General features: G+C 38.1%; 2 protein-coding genes across 7 annotated transcripts in view; one reads left to right on the top strand and one right to left on the bottom strand.

Annotated features, from left to right (window-relative positions):
- SGCG (sarcoglycan gamma) overlaps positions 1–5,844 on the top strand; it is a 158,987-nt gene extending 153,143 nt beyond the window's left edge. For 2 of the 3 annotated variants that reach the window (XM_032260095.1, XM_032260098.1), the window contains exons 7-8: positions 705–828; positions 5,045–5,844. In XM_032260095.1, coding sequence (XP_032115986.1) covers positions 705–828; positions 5,045–5,218 — 298 coding nt within the window. In that variant the 3' untranslated portion in view covers positions 5,219–5,844. The remainder of the gene's footprint in view (positions 1–704; positions 829–5,044) is intronic. The other variant, XM_032260096.1, reaches the window with a different exon arrangement.
- A 1,424-nt stretch (positions 5,845–7,268) lies between these two features.
- Positions 7,269–23,062, bottom strand: part of SACS (sacsin molecular chaperone) — a 100,493-nt gene continuing 84,699 nt past the window's right edge. For all 4 annotated transcript variants that reach the window (XM_032260091.1, XM_032260094.1, XM_032260092.1 and 1 more), the window contains one exon: positions 7,269–22,363. In XM_032260091.1, the coding sequence (XP_032115982.1) occupies positions 10,809–22,363 (11,555 nt within the window). In that variant the 3' untranslated portion in view covers positions 7,269–10,808. The remainder of the gene's footprint in view (positions 22,364–23,062) is intronic.

Here is a 23,062-nt window from a genome sequence, read left to right as displayed (position 1 = left end):
AGGAGCTCAAGGCTGCCATGCGGCATGATCACATCTCTAAAGAGCCACTGAGCTCTAGCAGGTGACATAATGAAAATAATTTTGTATAGTTATTCATAAATGGCATTTTCTTTTGAAATAGTATAGGAAACTGCTACATGCAGGGGGTTAGGACTGCTTTTTTTTTTTTTTTTTTTTTGAGACGGAGTCTCGCTCTGTCACCCAGGCTAGAGTAAAGTGACACAATCTCCACTCACTGCAGCCTCCCCCCGCACCCCGATTCAAGTGCTTCTCCTGACTCAGCCTCCTGAGTAGCGCGGATTACAAATATGCCATCATGTCAGGCTAGTTTTTGTATTTTTAGCAGAGATGGGATTTCACCATGTTGGTCAGGCTGGTCTCGAACTCCTGACCTTGTGATCCACCCACCTCAGCCTCCCAAAGTGCTGGGATTACAGACGTGAGACACCGCACCCAGCCAGGACCGCCTAATGTTTTTATCAGCTTTTGGAGGATACTAATCTCATAGACTTTCACTGATATAAAGTCTATTTATTTCACATTATTTCTGGATTTATCAATGAATAATGCACACTATGTTACCATTTGAGAATGACTTGAAGATTTATATACCTTACTAGTCATAGTTTCCATGCTAAGTTGAGGAATTGTTGGAGTGGTTTTATTTAATACTGTTTTTCCTTTGCCTCTTTTCCTCGTCTCAGATTAGAATCCCCCACCCGGAGTCTAAGTATGGATGCCCCAAGGGGGGTGCATATTCAAGCTCACGCTGGGAAAATCGAGGCGCTTTCTCAAATGGATATTGTTTTGCATAGTAGTGATGGAATGGTGAGTTCACAGATCAGCCTCCTACTGTTTGTCCTGATGCTAACCCTGAGTATCATGTCTGTAAAGCAATCAGTATTAAATTTCTATTACTTTGTAGGAAAACATTATGAAGGTCATAGAGTAGCAAACGTACAAGGCAAGCAAAAGACAATTTAACATTGAAAGAAGGGCCAAGAAAGGCTAAAATTATTCTGCACTAGATCCACACAACTTTCTTTGACTGACATTTGTGCTATCGAGTGACTTGTTATTTTCAAGTTGGAAAAAACACACTACGGACATTCAGAGATTACAGAGAATGTTCATTTTGCCATTTCCTAGGGATCCAGCTTCTCGGGGATGGCTGTCACTAGGAGTCACCCACCAACAACCACTGTCACCTTTCATTGCCCAGAGTGCTGCGCTTAAGCTGCATTTCCAGTTTAAATGAAAATGGAAGATGAAAAATAAGTGTGTTTTCAAAGTCAACTACACTAAAGATAAAACCTGGGACTTTAAGCCTAGAAATACAGTTGCTCCCCTTTATGGACAGGGGCTATGTTCCAGGACCCCTAGCAGAAGCCTAAAAACACAGTACTGAACCCTGTGTACACTCTGTGTTTTCCTGGGCATACATACTATGCTGAAGTTTAACTTAGAAATCAGGCTCAATGAGATATTAAGAACAATGATTGGCCGGGCACAGTGGCTCCCGCCTGTAATCCCAGCACTTTGGGAGGCTGAGGCAGGCAGATCATCTGAGGTCAATAGTTCGAGACCAGCCTGGCCAACATGGAGAAACCCCGTCTGTACTAAAAATACAAAAAAAACTAGCCGGGCATGGTGGCGCATGCCTATAATCCCAGCTACTCAGGAGGCTGAGGCAGGAGAATCACTTGAACCCCGGAGGCAGAGGTTGTGGTGAGCTGATATCATCTCATTGCACTCCAGCCTGGGCAACAAGAGTAAAACTCCGTCCCAAAAATAAAAAAAAAAGGTGGAGTGATTATAACAATATGCCAGCATCACTGCTCTTGTGCTTTGGAGCCATTATTAAGTAGAATAATGATGACTTGAACACAAGCACTACAATAACTTAACAGTGGATCTCACCGTGGAGACAGCTCCTCAGTGATTCACAGGCTGGGAGCGTGACAGCGTGGAGATGCTAGACACAGGGATGATTCATGTCCTGGGCAGGACGGCTCAAGATTCCATCACGCTAGCCAGAAAAGTGTGCAATTTAAAATGTTTAAATTATTTCTGGAATTTTCCATTTAATATTATCCAGACCAAGGTTGACAGCAGATAACTAAAACCAAGGAAAGTGAAACAGCAGACAGCAGGGGAGGAGATACTAAAACCTCACTGACACAGCCAAAGTCACAATGAGGCATAGGGTACACACTGCTCAATACCGATAACAGAACCTTGTTTGTTAGAGGGGAAAAAAAAAAAAGGAAAAAGCTCGATTTCAGTCAGCCAGAAACACCGACACGTTAGGGATGTTCCTAAAAGGTCTAGAAGAAAATCAAGGGTTTGGCTTATAAGCTCATTCCAATCGTATGATGTCATATTTATAGATTTGTACAAATAACAGATGTCATCTTCTTGGCCTAAACTCAGATATTTTTATATGTATGAATGTGCTCAAAATAAGCCACTGCTGCATGAATTCTCCTGTACATACTCCGCCTTACCAACAGTGAGTGCAGTGAGTGGCGTGGGTTGTGTTCATTTATGCCACCATTGCCTGGCTGTCATGCCAGACCCTGCTGACTCAAATAAGGATGCTACCGTGTCCAAGAGGCGGAAGAAGAGACCCAGAGCCATGGAACAGACCTAGGGTTTATTGAGAACTTATAGGCAGGGTGGTCCAGTAGCAGCGAGCTTGACTGGAAAGCTGCCCCCATTCATAAAAGCATACAGGTTATACAACACTTTCACTTAGCAATAATTTCCATTTAGCCCAAAACAAAGGACCTCAATTAACCATCTGGCCTGTGTTCAAAGGGATGGGCCAGGTGCTCCAATGTCCTTGACAGATGTGGACTAAATCTCTGGGTTGGCCCCTCCTAGACTCCTTAGCTCAGAACTCTGAACACACATTCTTCTTAGACCATAGAGTCATTCTCAGGGAGTGCCTGAGTTATTGCTGTCAGGTGCATCTCCATACACCGGATGACTGTGCTGGGAAAAATGCCCCTGGATGCTGTTAGTACAATGAGAGGGCACATAGGTTTCCAAGCTCCTCCCCAGCCCTGGCCAGATCGTTGCACCTGTGGCAAGGCACAGATCCCCTACACATGAAACGTGGAGCAGCGGGCAGAGGATTCTGCTGGAAGTCAGGAAGCCCGAGTCCTAGTGCTAGATCAATTCCCTCATTACCTGTTTGAATTCAGGAGTCTTATCTGGCCCTCTCTGGGCCTTTCTCCTTATTGTCAAATAGGGAGCATAATATTTGCTTAATTATGTCACAGGTTTTGAGACACTACTGTAGGAATATGGGCGCCAACATTTTGAAACTACATTACTATGATACTAATAGGAAGGTGTAGTAAAGGAGTAGGTGGATATGGTGCCATCATCGAGCTGGCCATGAGAGCAGCCCCAGAGTGTGTGGGCAGGACCCACCAGACGACAGCCTGCTATTGGAACACACATCTTCAGGGGAAGCCACCGCAAGTCATAACCTATGAAGTTATGATGTCAGGAGCAGATAAATGCAGAAATAAAAATCAAGAGTGTTGGAATCGCATTATGAAATCATGTCACTACACACTTAAAAATGCGTTACCTTCACAAATTTAAACTTACCTTACTTTTGAAATATTACTTATTTCCATGAAGTAGGAGTCATTTTTACAAGTAGCACACAGCCAGACCCATAATTAGAATGAATCTTCCTTACTACAAGGAGCTAGTTCAAAGGGATGAGAGAGATTTCAACTTCTCAACAAACATTGTCCCATAAAGGCAAAAAAAAAAAAAAAAAGATGAGTTTTGGAGGCCGTGTGTGGACTGCCCCAGCAGCTCGAGTTTGCTGGAAGAGTAGAGGAAAAAATGACAACTAGAAAAAAATTGAACAATTAACCACAAGAAAGGAGACAGAAGCCAACAAGCTGAAAGTGCGTTAGTGAAAAGCAAGTGCCCAAAAAACCTGAGCTGTTGGATAATAACCTAAAGAGATTCTACTTGAAAAATATACTAACACCTATTTGACTTCTTTGACCCCAACTGCACCAGACCATGCAGGGAGCAGAGTTGCCCGAGACACTGTGGGGCCGTGCGATCAAGCCTCACCTGCCAGGGTCCACACCAGGGAATGCGTGCAGCAGACAGCAAGTTGTTAATAGATTGAAAGGAAGGATAACAGCCACATAAACTAAAGGAAGGAGCTCGCCTTGTTGGCAAGAACAGGATTATGCCTACCCACATTCAGTTTAATTCCTTGGAACAAGTGAGTGTCCTGGAGTGGGCAGCGTTTGGCTGCTGGATGTGACAATTCTTATTTCTTTATCAAAAAGATTTCAATGGCTCTTTGTTTGCATTTCAGTTTAACTAAATTGTCATATGACCAGAAAATCCAGTAGCTTTTGTTTCTTTTTAATTGGCTTAGTCTATCTGTCTACTGCTTTTCTGTATCTAAAAGGAGGTAGTGCCGTTTCAAATAATATTTAAAAGTTGGGAAAATGGTTGCCAGCTAATAGGATGAATTTAATTGCCTCTCATAGGAAAATAAAATCAGGAATAAAATCAGGATACATTTCATCATTCACGGGTAAAAATTATTAAGATGAATCTATTTCAGTGGATGGTACTTTATTCTAATGGGGAGGAGAGGATTTACATAGTCAAAGTGAGTCACAAGATAAATGTAAATTGGCAGAATTCTAATATTTTTGACAAATAATTTTGAAAGGCGTTTTTAGAAGTGTAGCATCACAAAACTAAAAAGCAACCTGGTTTATTGAAAACAAAAACTGTAAAGGTGAAACGTTTTCACAATGGGGTCACATTTCTCAGCTAGACTGGAAGGAACTGTGAAGTCCCAGCCTGCATGTAAAATAGAACAAGTCTTTAAAAGAATCAGATAATTGAAATGACTTACATAAAGTCAGGTGCCTATTTCGTTTTCTGTGAGAAGAAACTAATTGGAAACCTTGGGAGAATGGGGATTTGCTGTTAACCAGGGTGGCCCTCCCTTAACGCCTGTGTGTCATCTTCTCCCAACCAGCTTGTGCTTGATGCTGAAACTGTGTGCCTGCCAAAGCTGGTGCAGGGGATGTGGGGTCCCTCTGGCAGCTCGCAGAGACTCTACGAAATCTGTGTGTGTCCAGATGGGAAGCTATACCTGTCTGTGGCCGGCGTGGGCACCACGTGCCAGGAGAACAGCCACATCTGCCTCTGAGCCGCCTTTGTCCTCTCAGTGAGCTGTGCAGTGCTGGCCCCAGATCCTCACACCCGGGGAGCAGCTGGACATCGTGACAGACTGAGGTGGTGTGCATGGGAAGTAAATGCTTCCAGAGGAACTCAAGAAAAAAAAATGTGCCAGTGAAAGTGTTTAGACAAAACTACATGATCTCAAAATGCGCGTGGATGTGAGACAAATTTTGAAGAAATGTAAAAGCAATGTGTTTTTCCACTGGACTAATTTTCACCAAAACAATTGCAACTTCTCTCTGCCTCGCCTCCCCCCATCTTGTCCGTGTGGGCACACAGGCAGTGTTGAGTTGCTGTGTGGAGTTCATGTATGACGCTCCACTGTGGATATCTAATGCCCCATGAGAGTAGCCTTGGTCAATACTAAAATGCCCCAAAGTTCTATACAGTGTTTCATTTGTAGCACTCAAACCTAACATCCGCCCTTCTGTTTAATGCAAATATGTCAGGTTTCACAAGAAAACTTTCATGTTTTGAAGGAAATTTGGGGTTGATCTGATTTTCAAGATGTAGTCAAAGGAATACATTACCCAAAATTAAACTTTTTGTATATAGTCAATACGCAATAAAAATCAACCTCATTTTCAGACTTCAGTTTTTTTTTTTTTTTTTTTTTTTTTTTTTTTTGGAGTCTGACTCTGTTGCCCAGGATGGAGTGCAGTGGCGTGATCTCAGCTCACCACAACCTCCGCCTCCCGCATTCAAGTGATTCTGCCTCAGATACTACTGGCACGCGCCACCATGCCCGGCTAATTTTTATATTTTTAGTAAAGACAGGGCTTCACTATGTTGGCCAGGCTGGTTGTGAACTCCTGACCTAGTGATACGCCTGCCTCAGCCTCCCAAAGTGCTGGGATTACAGGCGTGAGCCACCAAGCCCAGCCCCAGACTTCACACTTTAAGAAATGTCTTACTTTTTTCATCTTCACTAATCTCTGAGGTACATATTATTTTTCCCCAAGTTACTGGTGACAAAGGCTCAAGTAGAACAAGTCACAAGGTCACATAGTCACTACTGAAATTAAACCAAAAGGTAACCCTAAATTTGCATAGCTCTTTTCACTTTGAAAGTTTCATGTGTTATCGGTGTCCAAAACACTTGTCTGTGTGATAATTGTACAGATGGAATAATACTTATTTGACAAAGAAACTGAAACCCGAAGAGGTTTTGTCTCTACCAAGATCAAAGGGCTAGTCTGTGGTTCTTTCCTCTACACAAGACAAAAGTCTAGATGTAACTTCACAGAAATAAGACACTCAGAGCTCGTGAAAATGTTTCGTGCCAATTGGCTGTATAAGTTGCTATCAAACAGGACACTGACCGCTGAAGACAGGTTCATTTTGTGTAGACCACGCACTCACTTTGTAAAATGCCCTCTACCACAAAAAGTGGTGGGATGTGTTTTTGTTTTACTTATTATAAAAAGAATCTCCAAACAGGTGTAGCACTGCAACTTTCTAACGACATGACATATTAATAACTATAAATACAAGTTCAAATTGACTTTCCATAGTCTCAGAATCAAGAGAAAGCACAAAAGTCAGCTCTTTATTCCTAATGCTTACTAATATGTTAACAGCGTAGACTGCTTATAACAACTCCCTGATGTTTAAATTGCTAGAATGCATAAACACTTGAAATTTCAAAATAAAAATACAGTGCTTTCCAAGCAGTTAAGAGCAAACTCAACTGAATATAATGCTCCTCCAATTTCACAGGCGGTTGGGTGTTTTTACTTAGAAATTGGTATTTACCTTTTCCATTTAGTTAAGTCCTGAGTAAACTGTTTTCTTACTGTGACGTTCCTATTGTCCTAGTAAATGGTTCCTGGTATTTTGTTCTGTTTGTGCAAAACATGTCTTCAAGCCCAGTTGATAAAACACAAGATCACTAAACATTTATAAACTAGCTTGGTTCTCATAGTATATGTCCAAAATATAGTGCGTAGATGATAAAGTGAGGTAAATAAAAGTAGTCAATTAGAAAGTGTGGAGAACAGAACCTTTTATTCTTTTTGATCCTTAGCTATATGGAATAATGTTGAAAGAAGTTGTTATGGATAAATGCATTCTCCAGAATAAGAAATTTATCCTTCATTAGAATCAAAGCTTTTAGATGGGTTATATTCTAAAATGGATTACATAAATCTGTCTTCTTAAACATATTACATAATGTAATTTAAATTTTTATTGAAGGCATCAGGTCATGATTATAAACATACATAACAGGGTATTTAGACTGATACTCCTATTATACTATATGATTATAGACTATTGAGTGTTTCTATATTAGGGATCTAAAAATAGCACTTATTTCTTTCCCAATTTATAAACTGAGTAGATACAGTAAAAAAGATGAAGATAAAATCTTCTACTAGTATTATGCTTTAATAATAAAGATAACTGGTTTGTAGCAAAATGGACTTCCTAATACTTCACAGCTGAATAAAACACAAACCACTCTTAGACACAGGCAAAACTAAAGGTTCCCAACTTCTATAGCCACTACATGAGGAGGATGGACATATGCCTTCTCTGAAGGCAGCCAAATTCACATTAAAAGAGTCAAGCCACCCCACCAGGTGGTGTTGGGTTCCCCTCCCCCAACCCCACCAGGTCACCCAATAGGTAAAGTCTTTGCTCCTATGGAAAACAAGGAATGAGGGTAGAAGGTCTTCTGAAAGGGCAGAATCCTGTGTACAATGGTTTTCAGGTTGTGTCTGCTTATGTAGCTTTGTGTCCCCTTCTTTGATTTGAAACATCACCTCTTACTTGGCTTTAGCAGTCTTCTTTGCATACTAAATTCCACTTCAAATATATCTCTATAATTGCTATTTTCTACCAGCACTATAAATGTCATCCTTGAGATCTACAAAACATTTAAACTACCAAAAATGTCAACTGGAACTAATGAAATAAGTAAATCCCATTCATCCCAAAATCAGACCTGTGAACAACTCCTCTTCATTTTGTTAAATACTATTTTAAGATTTTGCCCAAATCACTTTTGAGCTCTCAGCACTCCGGGCTCCGTTAACTAATTGTATGGTGCAAGTTTTTCACTTGTTTCCTCACAGAGAACATGAACAATTGAGCCATCCTGCTGGGGACACCCTGTCCCTGGAGCCTCTGCAGCAGAGAGCCTGCTCTCGAGTGCAGATGCCGCTCCATCCGTTTCCTAGACTGCATGCTGCTCTACTCAGGAGCAGCTAGCTGATTCACATGCCAGTAGACAGCTTCCATTGTCTTTTTAAAAGAAAGCAAACTATGGTAAAGGTGGGGGAAGCATAGAATAGCAAAATAGTTCAGGTCCAAAGTTCCTTAACCTCCATTCCAAAATCTAAAATGCTTCAAAAAGTGAAAATTTTCATATAAGTCTGCTGCAAACTATTGGTGGCAAAGCTGACTCGAATTACATAAGGTTATTTATCGGGTCTATGTATTCAATTTAGTGTGAACCCTCATAGACTTCACTGCAGAAATACTAATGCATTTGATTACAGGTACAGCCTGACCCTGGTGGGAGCACTTCATTAAAAAGTTATATATACTTGTATTCACTTTCTAAAATAAAATTCTGAGACACATTAAGGGTTTCATATATGGGATTACGAACCTGTGTGGGTGTTTTTTAAGCCTGGAAAAATCACAAAACTCCAACTAGAGTAAGTATCATCAAGGCCAAACGAGGTTTTCTTTGTAAATTTTAATATTCAAAAGCAATAAAATCTAAGTGCTGAATTGGAGCTTCGAGGTAGCAAGTACTTTAAATAAAGATGAAGATACAGAATTCAGGTAGCTCCAGAACCGAGAGCACTCTTAGCCCTCATCTGCCTAACTTTGAAGACTTGTGCCTCAACTATAAAGATGAAGAACTCATATCTGTCAGTACTAAAGTGTGAATTACTCCTAGCTACGCAGCTGTCCACTGAGGCAAGGAAAATATCAAGTCAGCCTCTACCTACAGGGAAAAAAAATATTTAATGTATCTGTTTCCAAACACATATAGGCCATATATATCAACTAATCTGATTCTCTAAAAAGGTGACATAAACTCAACTACATCAATGAGCACCTAAACCTACTATATAACAAGCACTTTATATTCTATTAATCCTAGAAATCTGCTAAAATTCCAGCATGAAAATATACAAGAAAATATTTTCCTAATATTTCCAATAAACACACACATTGAAACTTAATATTAAGATGTTAAGTTTGATTTCCAGTGAACTATTTCTCAGGAAATACCCATTATGATGATTTCATATGTACATTTTGCTTTATTAAAAGTATGGCACTTAATATAACAGCAGAAATAATTACATGATTTCACATCCAGAAGCAATACAATGTGGAGGTGCAAACATTCCTACTACCAATAAAAGTAAAAAATGTTTTAACATTTTCTGTAAGCCCTTAATTGCATAAAATATATTTAGCATCATTTACAGCCAGTACACTCCCATAAACTAATTTTCATTACCTTTCTTTTACATTCTGCAAAAGAAATATGTTAAAGTAAACAAGTATGGTGAGACAAACATGAATTAAATGTCAGTTCTAATCATTCATGGGGAAATATAAGCTGATAATTATAAACTAGTAGATGATTTCAACAATTTTGAATGTTTTTTAAAGTGAAAAAAAAAAAACTCCACTAAGTGCCATATTGAAAGAAGTTTTTTTTAACTGCAGCACCTTTAGACAACAAAAGATTGCATCCTGTTCAACCACACTATATAAATTATGACATTTGTGGAAAATATGTACACACAAATATAAAGCGAGTGTTCTAACAGTTAATAAATGTTGTCCTGGCAAGCAGTTTCCAGAAACAATACTAACATCTGGTAATAAGAACTGCCACCATTTTGAGTTTTCCATTGCTATCTTCATGAAACAGGAAGCCTGTAAACATAAGATGTTAAAAAAAAAATTTAAATAAAGATGTAAAGTGCACTCAGTGCACTCTAAAAAGTACTACCTTCACACTCTTAATCAAGTAATAGGATCAAAATACTGTACCATTTTTTAAATGCACTGACTGTGACATAAAATTGCAACAAATTCATAATCAGAGCCAGCTGATAAGAAAATAATGCATCCAAGAGGATCTACTTAAAAAAATGACAAACTACAATGACTTAATTCCCCTTACATGTTTAAACCAATGATATGTCCAGTGTTTCATTAGCTCCATCAAAAATACCATGTTAAAAACATAAAATTTTTTCATCTTAACCAGAGACATACATAGACTCTTATCTAACAAACTGCTAAGCTTTGGTTATATAAAGTGCAGTTCAATAATGTGCCATACCAGTCATTCAAATCTATCTAGCTATTTTGCAGCTCACCACCATCTTCAAAATAGTTTTAGATTCAGTTAAGGTTTTCTGTTGGTACTCACGTTAACAACTCCAGAATCCTCCCAAAACAATCTGCAATGTGCTTCACAATTCCTAGCTAACTGGCAATGAAGCTTAATGAAGTACAGCAATTTGTATTTGTGCTACAACACATTCAAGATCTACCTTTTTTTTCTTTAAATACCTTCAAGCTTTCTGTTGTATAAAATTTTCAAGTTTTATTATGATACAGGCAGTACATTCCATCACCCTCATAGCAACCTCAGAAGTGAACCTGTCATTTGGAATCTGAGGAAAAGGAAGCAAATCAGGATATCTTGTTTTTAAACTGTCTACACCATAAGCTTCCAATGTGTGAACATCATTTGTCAATCCTTCAAGTTGCTGACTATACTCCTCTATTTTCTGAGCAAGTGCAGTTGGTTTTACATCTTTATCAGACTTTCCCCTCACAGCATAGTCAGCTGCAATCAAAGCTAACTTGGTAGAAAGGTAGCATTTAAAGCACACCCACTCATTGGCATTTTTATGAAGGTCATTCCTGGCAGCTGAAAAGTTTGCTCTGGCTTGTCTTAGCCATCTGCGTGCTTCCACTGGATTGCCAACCGACTTGAAAGTGGGAGGAACAAAGAATCTTTGAGAGTAAGTCTGTCCAGCCGAAGGCGGGCATTTTTCTTTGTTTTGCTGCTGTCTTTCAGATTTATGGCTCGTTGCTTCTTGATTCCATGAAGTATAGAATCTCTGAAATGAGTACTTGTCTGACTGAAATCGGGATGCTGAGGCTGAAAACGTTCGTCTGGAGGTCCTGTCTGCATTTTGATCTAGAAAAGTCTGTTTTTCTAATCTGTTGATTTCATTCTGCAAATGTTTAAAAACTTCATTGGCAATGTCATGGTTCTCGGGATTTTTGTCAGGATGCCATTTCAAATACAACCGCCTAATAATCTTTTTTCGTTCCGATTCCGGAAGCTTCCATGCTTGCTCCACCACAGAAGTCACTTCTTTTAATATTTCTGGTAAAGAATTAACCTTAAGCTTTTTGGGAGACTGATGTTTTGAAGAAGTTTTGTGGCTCTCTCTACCAGAGAAAAGAGGAGGAATGCTTCTCAGACCAGGGGCAAGGAACTCAGTAGGGCTGGTTGGTGTAGAAGGAGCACTGTCTCTGCTTTGAGAGCTTTCGTCAGGTCTTGAAAACTTATACAGATCAAGAGAGCTAACAATTTTATATTCACTATAACCAATATCAATCTGATATATCTTTCCTAGAAAACTAGAATTGTCAGCATCTTCTCTTTCAACTTCTTGTACGATAATTGCATATGTGTATGTTGGCTGGTAGGATCCATAGATATCACCACCTTCAGCATCAACAAGGTACCCAACGTATTCTCCCGGGTAGAAAACATTCATTGGGTCCATAAGAAGAGTGTAATGAATTTCAGCAGGAATTGGTGTACCAGGCATTGGAAGTTCCAGTTTTGACGGCTCTGAAGAGTCATATTTCACTCCTAAACTGTCAAGTTTCTCACCGATCCTGTAAATATCATTGCATCCTAGCATAGCAATTAAATATGAAGTATCAGAAATCAAATTGTCAGTTGCTGACTTAAGAGTCATTGCCAATGCTAACAGGAAATTAATATCTTTACTGTCTGAATGTTGAATGTAGAGTAGGATGACTGCATTCCCAAATCGTTTCAAAAAAGCAAAAGTTTCACTTCTGCTGTGGGGAATAGGATTAAAACCTTTCACTCTTAATGTTGTTTGAAGCTTTTCAAAACAGGACACTTTCAATCCTTCTCTTAAAGCTTTGCAAAGTCTTATGGCTTTTTCTTCGTTGGCCAGAAAAGCATTATCATTTTCATGCTTCATAATTCTAATTAGTCCTGTAATGAACTGTTCAGAAGACAAGAGTAGCTGCAATCTTCCTTGTAGAGAACACAATGCTCCAAACTGACAAATTTTGGGGGTCTCTTCATCTAACTGTTCTTCAAGTATACTGCTCAATAATCGAGGCCTAAGTTTTTGAGGAAAGAGCATTATCAACTTAGTATGAAATCCATGGTCCTTCCCTAAGTAGCATTGGCTGAGATCAACCAACATTTGCACACCAATATTCCCCTGGATTCTACTTTTATAATGTGGTGCATCATCAAACACTAAGATGCTTGACTTTACCAATCTACCATCTTGGCTTGGGAGGTAAAGTGCAAGATCTCGTACATTCTCCAGATCACCCCTCACCTTGACTGAATCATTCTGTAGACTCTTGAACAGACCAGAAACTACTCGCTTAACTGTACGCATTTCATTAGGATCTAATTGTTTACCTTCAGAATTTTTAAATATACGGCTCAACACTTCAACATACTGCTTAGTTGAAATAATATCTTCAGTACCTAAATGTTTGAACAACTGGTGAAATGTGCCAAGTTCTAAAGGTAGCTTGTACAAATAGGGTTTAAAATCAGATTCATATTCTAGGTTTATCACTACCTCCTCAGGCTTCAGAAGTTTCCAACCATCTTCTACCATCACAAAAGCAACTCCTCGCAATTGAAAACGAAATTCTCTTTTTTCTGCACTAAGGAATTCATATATGCTCCTTAAAACTTTTGCTCTAGTTTTTACCATTTCTTCATCCAAAGTTGTTATGTTGCATATGTTTCTGCAGTTATTGATGACCTTATCAAGAGGAGGATCCAGGTTAACGTTAAGCATATTTAAAACTTGTTCAAGTTGTTCTTGTGGACCAAGATCGCTACCTTCCTGTTCTTTGATGCTCAAGGGTGTAGCTTTCTCTGGAAGAATAGGGCAGGATGTCCATAACAGCTGGAGTACATCACATTGCTTGAATTTTGGATTTACCTGTGCTCCATTGAACTTTATAAGAGGAAGTGTTCCATTTACCTCTTGATATTGAGGATGAAATCTAATGAATTCTGCGGGGGCCCGCTCAGGACATAAGAATGGTATTAAAGACAGTTCTTTCAGAAAATTTCCAGATAACAAATCCACTCGTTCTTGGAATATATGATGGAGAAGGATATCAACTGTATTTTGCAAAGTTTCTTTGGACCAATTTTCTGTATTAGCCCTCACACTGATTTCCTTAGCAAATTGTAACAACTGCTGCTGAGAAAGTATATATTTTAGTCCAATATTTCTTAAGAATTCCACCCAGGATGTCATAAATGTAACATGATTTTTGGGTTTTATAAGTTGTTCCAATTTCTTAAAGAAATCTTTAGGAATAAACAATTTTTCAGGAAGCATAACTTCAAAAACTCTCACAGTTCTATCATAGAACTGCTTTGCTTGCTTTAGTCTACTGTTAGCATCATGGATTATCAATAAACTTTCCAGTTTTTCAAAAAGTTGTTCCTTAATCTCTGATAATTCCTCAGCACTTGATAATCTATTCTTAAGATAGATCAAGTGCTCCAATTTTGCATCATAAGAGAGATTTTCAATTTTTGGTAAGAGGTGTTTCAAATATACCTCAAGATCATCTACAGGTACACAACCAATCACCTCATATAATTCTTTTAAGTGTATTTTTTCTTCAAGAAATGCAGAAGATGATGACTGTGTCCATTTTTCCACTTCAGCTGAAGGGATACTTTTTGTAAGTACGTAGCATGTTCCAAATTTTGCAATGCTCACATAGCGGCCACTGATGGATTTATAGCATGGAAGTGACTTTAAAATTCTTATGTCATCTTGGGACATCAAATGATTCAAATTGCAGTTGAAATACATCAAAAGTGCTTCAAAGTCATTTTCTACTAATTTTTCCGTTCTAAATGTTGATGTTTGGACCATATAATGTAGAGCCTTCAAAATGCTTGTGGGGCTCTCTATATTTGCTGTGTGACATGACAACAGAGGAACAAATGTGCTGTCTTTGGAAGAGATTTTGTTCAAAGCAAGCTGAATACAGCCAGCTTTCATTAGAGCATGAAAAACTTTATCACTCTGGGCATTTGGGAAAACTGCAATGTGCATAAGGCTGAGAGGAAGCAGAACATCTCCTTCAGGAACCACAAGCTGGTTGGCTGAAACAGTAAACTTTGTTCCTGGAAGCAATGCCCAGTCTTTTAGAGTATCAACAACAACGTCAAATTTTGGTTTTGTTTCTTCCTGATCTTCTTTCACACTTACAGACTCGCTGATAAAATGCCATGCATTCTTAAGCCAAGACTCACTTGCAAAATTGTCTTTCCACTTTGTGCAACTTTTGGTCTTATATTCTCGAGGCAACACAGAGGATAACAAATCAGCAAAGCTGGAAATGTCAAACACTTTTGCAACTTTACAGTTCAATAAAATATTACTATATTTCAAATATAATGTATTCATAAACAAGTCTTTGCGGGATGGAATCAATTCATGGTATGTTGTCAGAAACTTGGGTCGCTTTGCATCAAAAGTTTGCAAAACACTGTCCAGTGTAATGAGAAGGGGCAGTCCCTCAACTTCAATCTCATTTTCTTCTGCATCTTTAAAACAATAATCAACTAAAAGTTTTAAACTATGAAAAAGTTTTAGATTAGTCTGCTGGAGACGACAAGGTAGCTTCCCAATATGGCAATTAGTATCAGGAGAGGAAAATGTCATTAAAAAAGATCTGATATCAGCAGGGGTCACATAACTGACAGGAATATCTGCATCTATAAGACAGTGGTAAAGATTAGCAGTTTCATCACAGTTATAAACCAAGTTGAAACCAATTTCTAAAAGGAGATGTTTCAGTCTATAGACATTCTCTGCCACTGTTTTCCGTGTGGTGATATTATAATCTGCATTTTTAAGGTGTTGTAATTCATCCTGTAGTAAATTGTCAAAAAATGGTCTAGTTTTACTTGAAGTAGACATATTGATCCAAGTAATTATAACTGCAGAGTGCAAGTCAGAGCCATCAATATTTGGAGCTCGCACAACAGGCAAAAGACGTTTCATGTCTTCGTGAATGCAACTGTAAAGTGCTTTCACTAGACAATATAAATCTGGCTGTAGATCAAGACGGTTAACTGGGAAAAATGATAAAAACTTCTTTAAAGTGTCCTTTACAACATGAATAGGGGTGTTCTGTAAAACTGATAATGTTGGATCAGAACCAGGGAAATACCGTTTTTTTAACTGTATTAGCAATTCAACATATGCAGGAGCTATTAATGCTGTCATTAAACTGTTATTCCAGTCACTTCGAACACCAACTCCATTATCATCACGCCACAGGTTCCTTCTGGCTGAGTCTAGTGCAAAGTGGCCATTCACATGAAATGGTAGCCCAGTCTCCAAAGAGAGAGGCAGAAAGCAGAAGGCCCTATGGGGTTTTTTATAGTTGTGAGTAATACAAGCAGCTACTCCACCACGTGGGAAAAGAGTAATATCTTGATTCTTGTGAGCTGATATGACACTCTTAGATACTTTGTCCATACTTGAAAAACCTGATCTATTACAAATTAGCCACGTAGTAAGATTTCCTTCAGAGTCCTCGGTATCCATAGTGTATGTTATCTGTTGAACTGGTATGTCTTTAAGCTGCCTCTTTTTAGTAACACTATCAATTACAGATGCATGAAATTGTTTCCTTTTTAATCTGTCTCCATCTGTGATTTTGCCCTTTACTGAATACAGCACATTTAGAGCTCCAGTACTTTTATCTATTTCACAAATAGAAATTTTTTCCATGTGATTAAGAAACATTAGAAGTTCTGCCCCATCTGAGCGCAATTTGTCCAAAAGATTCTGGACCATTCTGTCTGATGCTGGAACAGACGAAATTTCTGAAACTTTTGCCATTTCTGCATTACGAAGAGGAAATCTGAACATTGTGCAATTATCCAGTTTAAAGTGGGTTCCCAGATAAAGATCCAGAACATCCGAGAATTGTGTCCTAAAATCTGCATCCAAATCTCTAAACATACGTCCAGGACTAATGGATGTAGCCCCTGGTGCATATCTAGCATGAGGATCAAAAATACACAGGATGTCATTGCCAGAAATAAAAGATGGGCAGTCTGTGATATGATACACAGAATTGAATCCTATTCCATATTGTCCAGTTTTATAAGGATTTCCTTCTTTCGTGCCTTTTCCAAGATTCTGGATTCCTCTAACATCATCTTCTGTAAATGGCTGGTTGTTGTACACACAAAGTGCTGGCCCTTGCAGTGGGGCCCACTTATCATCAAATATTCTATCAACTGGATGCTGTCTAGGATCGAACACAAAACATATTTCTGTCGCCTTTGCATCATCAGCATTCTGAAGAAGCTCTTTCAGCATTTCCTTTTCAGAAGGATATGCATTAAGGATGCTCTTAATTCTGCTGGTCAATTTTTCTTTCTGTCCAAATTCTGTGCCAAGTGTTGTAAAACAGACATTGGATGCATATCTTTCTAAGGCTTTGTGTCGCTTTGGGACTGCTCCTAGTTTTACTGCTACTTCCCTGGGTATATCAGCATGACAATATTTTACAGTGGTATCCTTTACTTTTATCCAAGGGCAATCATTGTAACATAATGATTTAGCAGGGAGAAGCATAAGATTAGTATCTGGCAATAATATCTTGCCATAATTTTTCTCACAAAATTCTTGTTTCTTTTCTCTAATAAGGCTCCATATTCCTTCACTGATTATTCGTCGACAAAGCTGAAAATTCTCTTCTGTTATTTGCTTTGTTCCTCTTTCTTGATCAATAGATTCCAAAACAAGAGCAAAATCTTCAACAGTGAATGACTGCCTCACACCCGCATTTTCAAAAAGTTCACGGAAATTATTTTTATATTTATTAGGCAACTGATAAAGGTATGGTGCCGCCTCAAAATTTAAATGAAAAGAAACTTTTTCTGAGTCAACATATGCACTCTCAACTAGAATGAAGCTAAAGGGTTTTAACTTATCAATAATTGATATCTTAGTGATTTCATTTTGCATCATGGCTTCATGAAGGTATTTGTAGCAAGCATTGGTGATATTCTCCTGATACAGTGTAATTCCGTCATCAATTGATTTTGCAACTTCTTTTAATTGGTTTATAACCAGATCAACTGTTGGCTTCTTAAGTAATCCCAAAAACTCTTTAACAGCCAATGACACTGAACCACAACCTCTAAAGGAATGGGAATTTTCATTTAGAATTGGTTGCAAAAGACAAACTATATCTTGATGTTCAGCTGTATAAAGGTCAGTTGCTGCAAACATGGTTTCAGGCTTAAAACCATTACCTTTCCAGTCCAAAGAAAAACCTGCTGGTTTTGTCAGAAATGGAAGGAAGGGGATTGTTTGATATTTTGCAGCAAAGTCCTTTGCTCTAGGATCCCTTATTTTTAGTTTCTCATCAATAAGACTCAATAGGATACTACTTCTTAGGCATGCAGCAACATGATCACTTTTATTAATTTCAGCTACTGACTCTGCACGTTCTAGCATGTCATCCCATAAAATATCATCTTTTGCCATACCTAACTGAACTAGTTTAATCAAAATAATAGGATTGAGATAATCCTGAGTAGAACCATAAGGGAATCTTCCATCTTTAATATCAAATAACTTTGCAACTCGTCCTTCAGGGTGGATCAATCTTGATGGCAAAACCAAAGGATGCCCCTCCAAGGAACAAGGAATGCATGGAGTAACACGAAGAATTCCTGAGAACTCATCAACTTTTTCATTTAGAACAAAAATCATTAAAGGATCTCTAAGTTCTGCTTCAATTTCTTGAATATTTGGAAAAAAAACTTCAGAAAAAAACTGTTTCTCTGAATATGTGTTTTCAAGTAGTATCTGTTTACAACCAGCTTCTTCAAATCCTAATTTTACTGAAGAAGGAAGTTCAACAGCACAAAGGTTTTTGGACCCGGTCTTCTTGAGGTATTTCAAAAATATCTTGAAGGCTGCTGAACCAACATCTCTTCTTTTAAGTATAGCGTCATCTAGAAATCTTACATTCTTCATGGAAACCCAAGTAGATCCATCAGAGAAGACTCTGGTCAATTCTTTCCCTTTTCCGTGAGCTATATCTTCATAAAATCCTTGGCAAATTACAGAAAAATCATCATGAACTAAATCAGGATCGGGCCACACTGCATAGTAAGTATAATCCATTAGCTCCCCACTAGTGGCCAGGTCCCGTAAGACACTCAGTGCCTGTAAGTAAGCTTTAACAATAACATGTCTCATGAACGTGGTATTCCACCGTCCTTTTGTATCTGTCTTCCAGATTTCTTTCCTATTTGAAGTAACAGCAAAGCACCCATTGATGTGAACTGGCAAGCCTGTTTTTATTCGTAAAGGTAAATAGCAAAACACCTCCCCAATGTGTGGTTTCACAGTCCACTTCTGGTCCTGGATTTCTGACAGCAGAACTCCTACTGCCCCACATGGAACCAGTCCAAGTCTTCTTCCACTCTCACTCAGGGAAAACTTCAGAGCTTCTCCTGTGTCCATGCAAGTACACAGAAGCCACGTGGTACACTCTACTGTTTTTTGCGACAACTCATCTGATGGCTTTTTTGATTGGCCAGACTTGGCCATTTCAAACAGAGCAGCTGGGTCATCATCTGGACCTCTAAAAAGTGGCGACTGTAAATCAGCAATCCTTCTGAACACATGGTGAAATTCTTCCACTGTGATCTGAAGAATGCAAGATGACTTTGGTTCATCACTGGGAAGCTTTTTATTACTGCTGCTGCAAGTCTTCATGAGCTTAGCAGCCTCTTTTAAAACACTTAAGACAGGTGTGTTCAATGCTTTGGAAGAGCAGGATTTTTTTTTAATTATTACTGTATCTTGTGCTAAGCTGGGGTTGCTTTCCTCAATTTTCAAATACTTCAAATACATTGAGTTTACACTCTGAGTGAAAATGATAAGCCTGTGTCCACAAAGACTAAATTCATCCACAAGAGAATAAATATCTGCTGTATTATAGCAGGTGCTACTAACTTCACTCACTTTTGCTTCCTGTTGAGTTCTAAAGGACAGTCGGAAAAGAGTTCCATTATAGCTGTAAGGTGCTTCTACAGTCAAAGGTAACTGACAGCCAAAAACATCTATAAATGGTTTGAACTGATTAGGAAACTTCCTAAGTCTTTTCTGTTGTTTACTCCAATTAATTTTTATCCCAGGATTGGATTTGTCTTTAATGTGTTTACTGATATGGTTTATGTTTGGATCGAACATTATCATAAATTCCCGACTCATAATGATGGGAATGTCAGTGATATGGTACACGGAATTAAATCCAAGACCAAATTTTCCAACTTTGTCAACTTCTCCTCTTTTTAAAGATTCTCCTAACCTAGTTATGTTCACAAAATCTGAATCTGAGAATTGAGAATTATTGAATGACCACAAAGCAGGTCCATGACAAGCTGCCATCCCTGGGTCTAGGAGATTCTCTCTTATGTCCATATTTCTTCTCATGTCAATCAAGAAACTGCATTCTGTTGCATTTGCATCATCAGCATTTTGAAGTAGTTCTTTAAAAATATCTGATACTGAAGGGTATTCTTCCAGAATATTTTTAATTCTTACAGTAAGTGGCTCTCTTTGTCCTGACTGCTCAAATCCCATGTTTTCAGGATTTATCAGTCTTGTACTAAGGCATGGAACTTTTAGCCATTCTGCAGTTTTCATGGGTATGTCCTCATGCACCAAAATGATTGGTTCCACAGAATCTTCAAGTAAGTCATTAAGGTCGTCAACTTTAATGTCACAGTAACAGCATTCGTGAATTGGCTTCATGATAAGTTTAGAAGGATTTTTGCTATGATGTATAGGAACTGGTGTGTTGGGGCTTGCTGGAATCTGATTGCTATAGAGCCATCTGATAATATTCAACATAAGATGAAGATTTTGCTTGCTTTCTTGTTCACTGAGATCTTGGTCACTTTTGAGATATATCTTCTGAATAACCATGGAAATGTGATCTGATGTCAACTCCTCTATTGAACCACAGACCTTAAATAGTTGGTGGAATTTTGCCATGGTTTTAGGTACATTATGCAAATAAGGCTGAAGGTCAAGATCATGGATTGGTTTAATCACAGCTTGGGAAAGTGGACAAAATTTTTTGCCAGTCCAAACCCATGGAAATTTTAAGGCTTTGAAAGAATCTTTCCCTTCATTTAGATGATCATGCATGAATCCATAAATTTCAAGCAAAATATGCTGGAATTGATAGTAGTCTTCATCACTAAAAGTTTTTGAAGTATACCAATCAACAACAATTTTAAAGTGTTTTAAGACAGCACTAATGCTAGGTTTTGTGAAAATCCCTAATGCTTTTTCCAGGTTTACATGGATACTTTCAACAAGAGGAAGTGAGGAACCAATGAGAATTGCATGGCCTACGTCACACATATCTGGTGGTGCACAGAGATTACAGAGATCTCCTTTCCAAACTAAAGAGCCTGGATAATTTGGAGGCCTTTCCTTGCAGGCTGGAACCCATTTTATTTTCTTTAATGTCATCTTTCCTTCAGATGATTGCAACAGTGTGTGATTCTTATTTAAAACCAGTAGGAGGGTTTTGGCTTTCTTCAGAAGAACATCCTGATCTGGACAAGAACTGACCTGCAAGGCTTCAATTTTTTTTGCCACTTGCACAACATCCTTCTCTTTAAGACTGGCTTCATTTTTTAAACCAATCTGTCTTAAAGAATGAAGAATATCTGGTGAGGTAAAAACTGAGGGTGGGAAATAAGTTCCTTCTTCATTATAAAACAGATCCTTTAGTATTTCTATATCAGGGTCAAAGAGTTCGCCAGCTGATACCATCTGTTCCTGTGAAATCTGGATGAATTTTAATGGCGTTAACCACTCAAGCACATTTGGATTTTCATTTTTAAGGGAAGACAGATTCTCAAGGATCCATAACATAAGCTGTGTTACCTCTTCATGTGAATAAAATGCATTTTCAATATCTTTTAAAAGAAGCTTTAAGCAGCTAGTGGTCTTTAATTGGTCTATTTTCAACATGTTTGCCAAGCGAATAGTAGCTTCATCACTACTGTCTATTACTGAAATAGAAAGTCGCAGATCTGCTGGGAGTTTGGCAGTATGGTGTAAGACTTTACAACCTTTCAATTTTGTATAAGAAGAAATTCCCTGACCAGAAGAATGGTTAATGCGTTTGAATATTGCCAATTCTTGAATTATTCTTTTCTCTTTCTCACTGCTATCAGTTAAACTAGCCAAGAACTTCCTCAGGGCATCTTTGTGTGTTGGAAGTAGTGAAGTTATTTGATTACACAATTTCTGCAATGGTATCTTCTCCATTATCTGCAAAACAGCACTTGGCAATGGCGAATGAATGTATTTTTTAATAAGTGGATGCTGTATAGATGCATCTAATTTTTTAAGGACAATCCCTCCAAGTTTTTGTACAATGTCTGCTAAAAATTCTGGAAGCTGTGCTTCAGATTCATCGTCTAAAATGACTAATGATGGAATCCTGAGTCTAATGAGTTCCACACATGCCTGACCTTCCTCTAGTATAGTTCTGGGGATAAGTGGCATCTCATCAAATAAAGTCAAATCCTCAGAAAAATGTATATAAAGATTCTTCCAAACCATCTTAAGCCATGAAACAGTTGGGTGATTTCTGTTTTCATCAAATGGATACCATTGAACGATCAACTCTCTGCCAGGCCAGAATGTATTCATTACTTCTTTGATAAGACGTGCAAATCGTTCTGGATTTAGAAGCTGCAGCTGAGTACATGGTCTTCCTGTAAATCATACACAGAAATGTTATAAATACATATAATTCTACTGTAATAGCTTTCTATTCTCACAAATAAGATAGTACTGGAAAGTTTTCTAAGAGTTTTAAGTACATGTAAAAATTCAGCAAAACTGGGCCAAAATAATTTTTTAAATAATAGTGATAGGAAATCTATATACAAATCCATATTTACAATAAACTGTGAAGAAATAATTCTGCCTGGAAAATGCTTATTTTAAATATATAAAATGCAATTAGTTGTGTTTTTTAAAGTATTCTATAATGTTCTGCAAACGGAATCAACATGGAAAACAATGTTTAGTGCTTATTTTTTCACAGATAAAAGCAGCAAGGAAAAATGTGGATAAAACTTATATAAGAACCTTTTCATTGAAAGGTAAAAATTGATAAGCAAACCCAATAAACGCCAAGTATCCCTTATCTGAATGCTTGTGACCAGAAATGTTTTGGATTTTTGACTCTTTTGGACTTTAGAATATTTACATTGTACTTACTAGTTGAGTACTCTAAATCCAAAAATCTGAAATCCAAAATGCTCCAAAGAGCACTTCTTTTGAGTGTCATGTAGATACTTGTTTTAGATTTTGGAACATTCGGCGTTTCAGATTTTTGACTTAGGGACACCCAACCTGTATGAAGGACATTTTGTGTTAACTTCAAGTTTCCAGAAGCCACACAGCTG

Source organism: Sapajus apella, unplaced genomic scaffold (genome assembly GCF_009761245.1).
Source record: "Sapajus apella isolate SASKATOON/1434 unplaced genomic scaffold, GSC_monkey_1.0 scaffold114, whole genome shotgun sequence".
Lineage (NCBI taxonomy): Eukaryota > Metazoa > Chordata > Mammalia > Primates > Cebidae > Sapajus > Sapajus apella.
The sequence above is the reverse complement of the archived record's forward strand: the minus strand, read 5'-3'. Positions and strand labels throughout refer to the sequence as shown.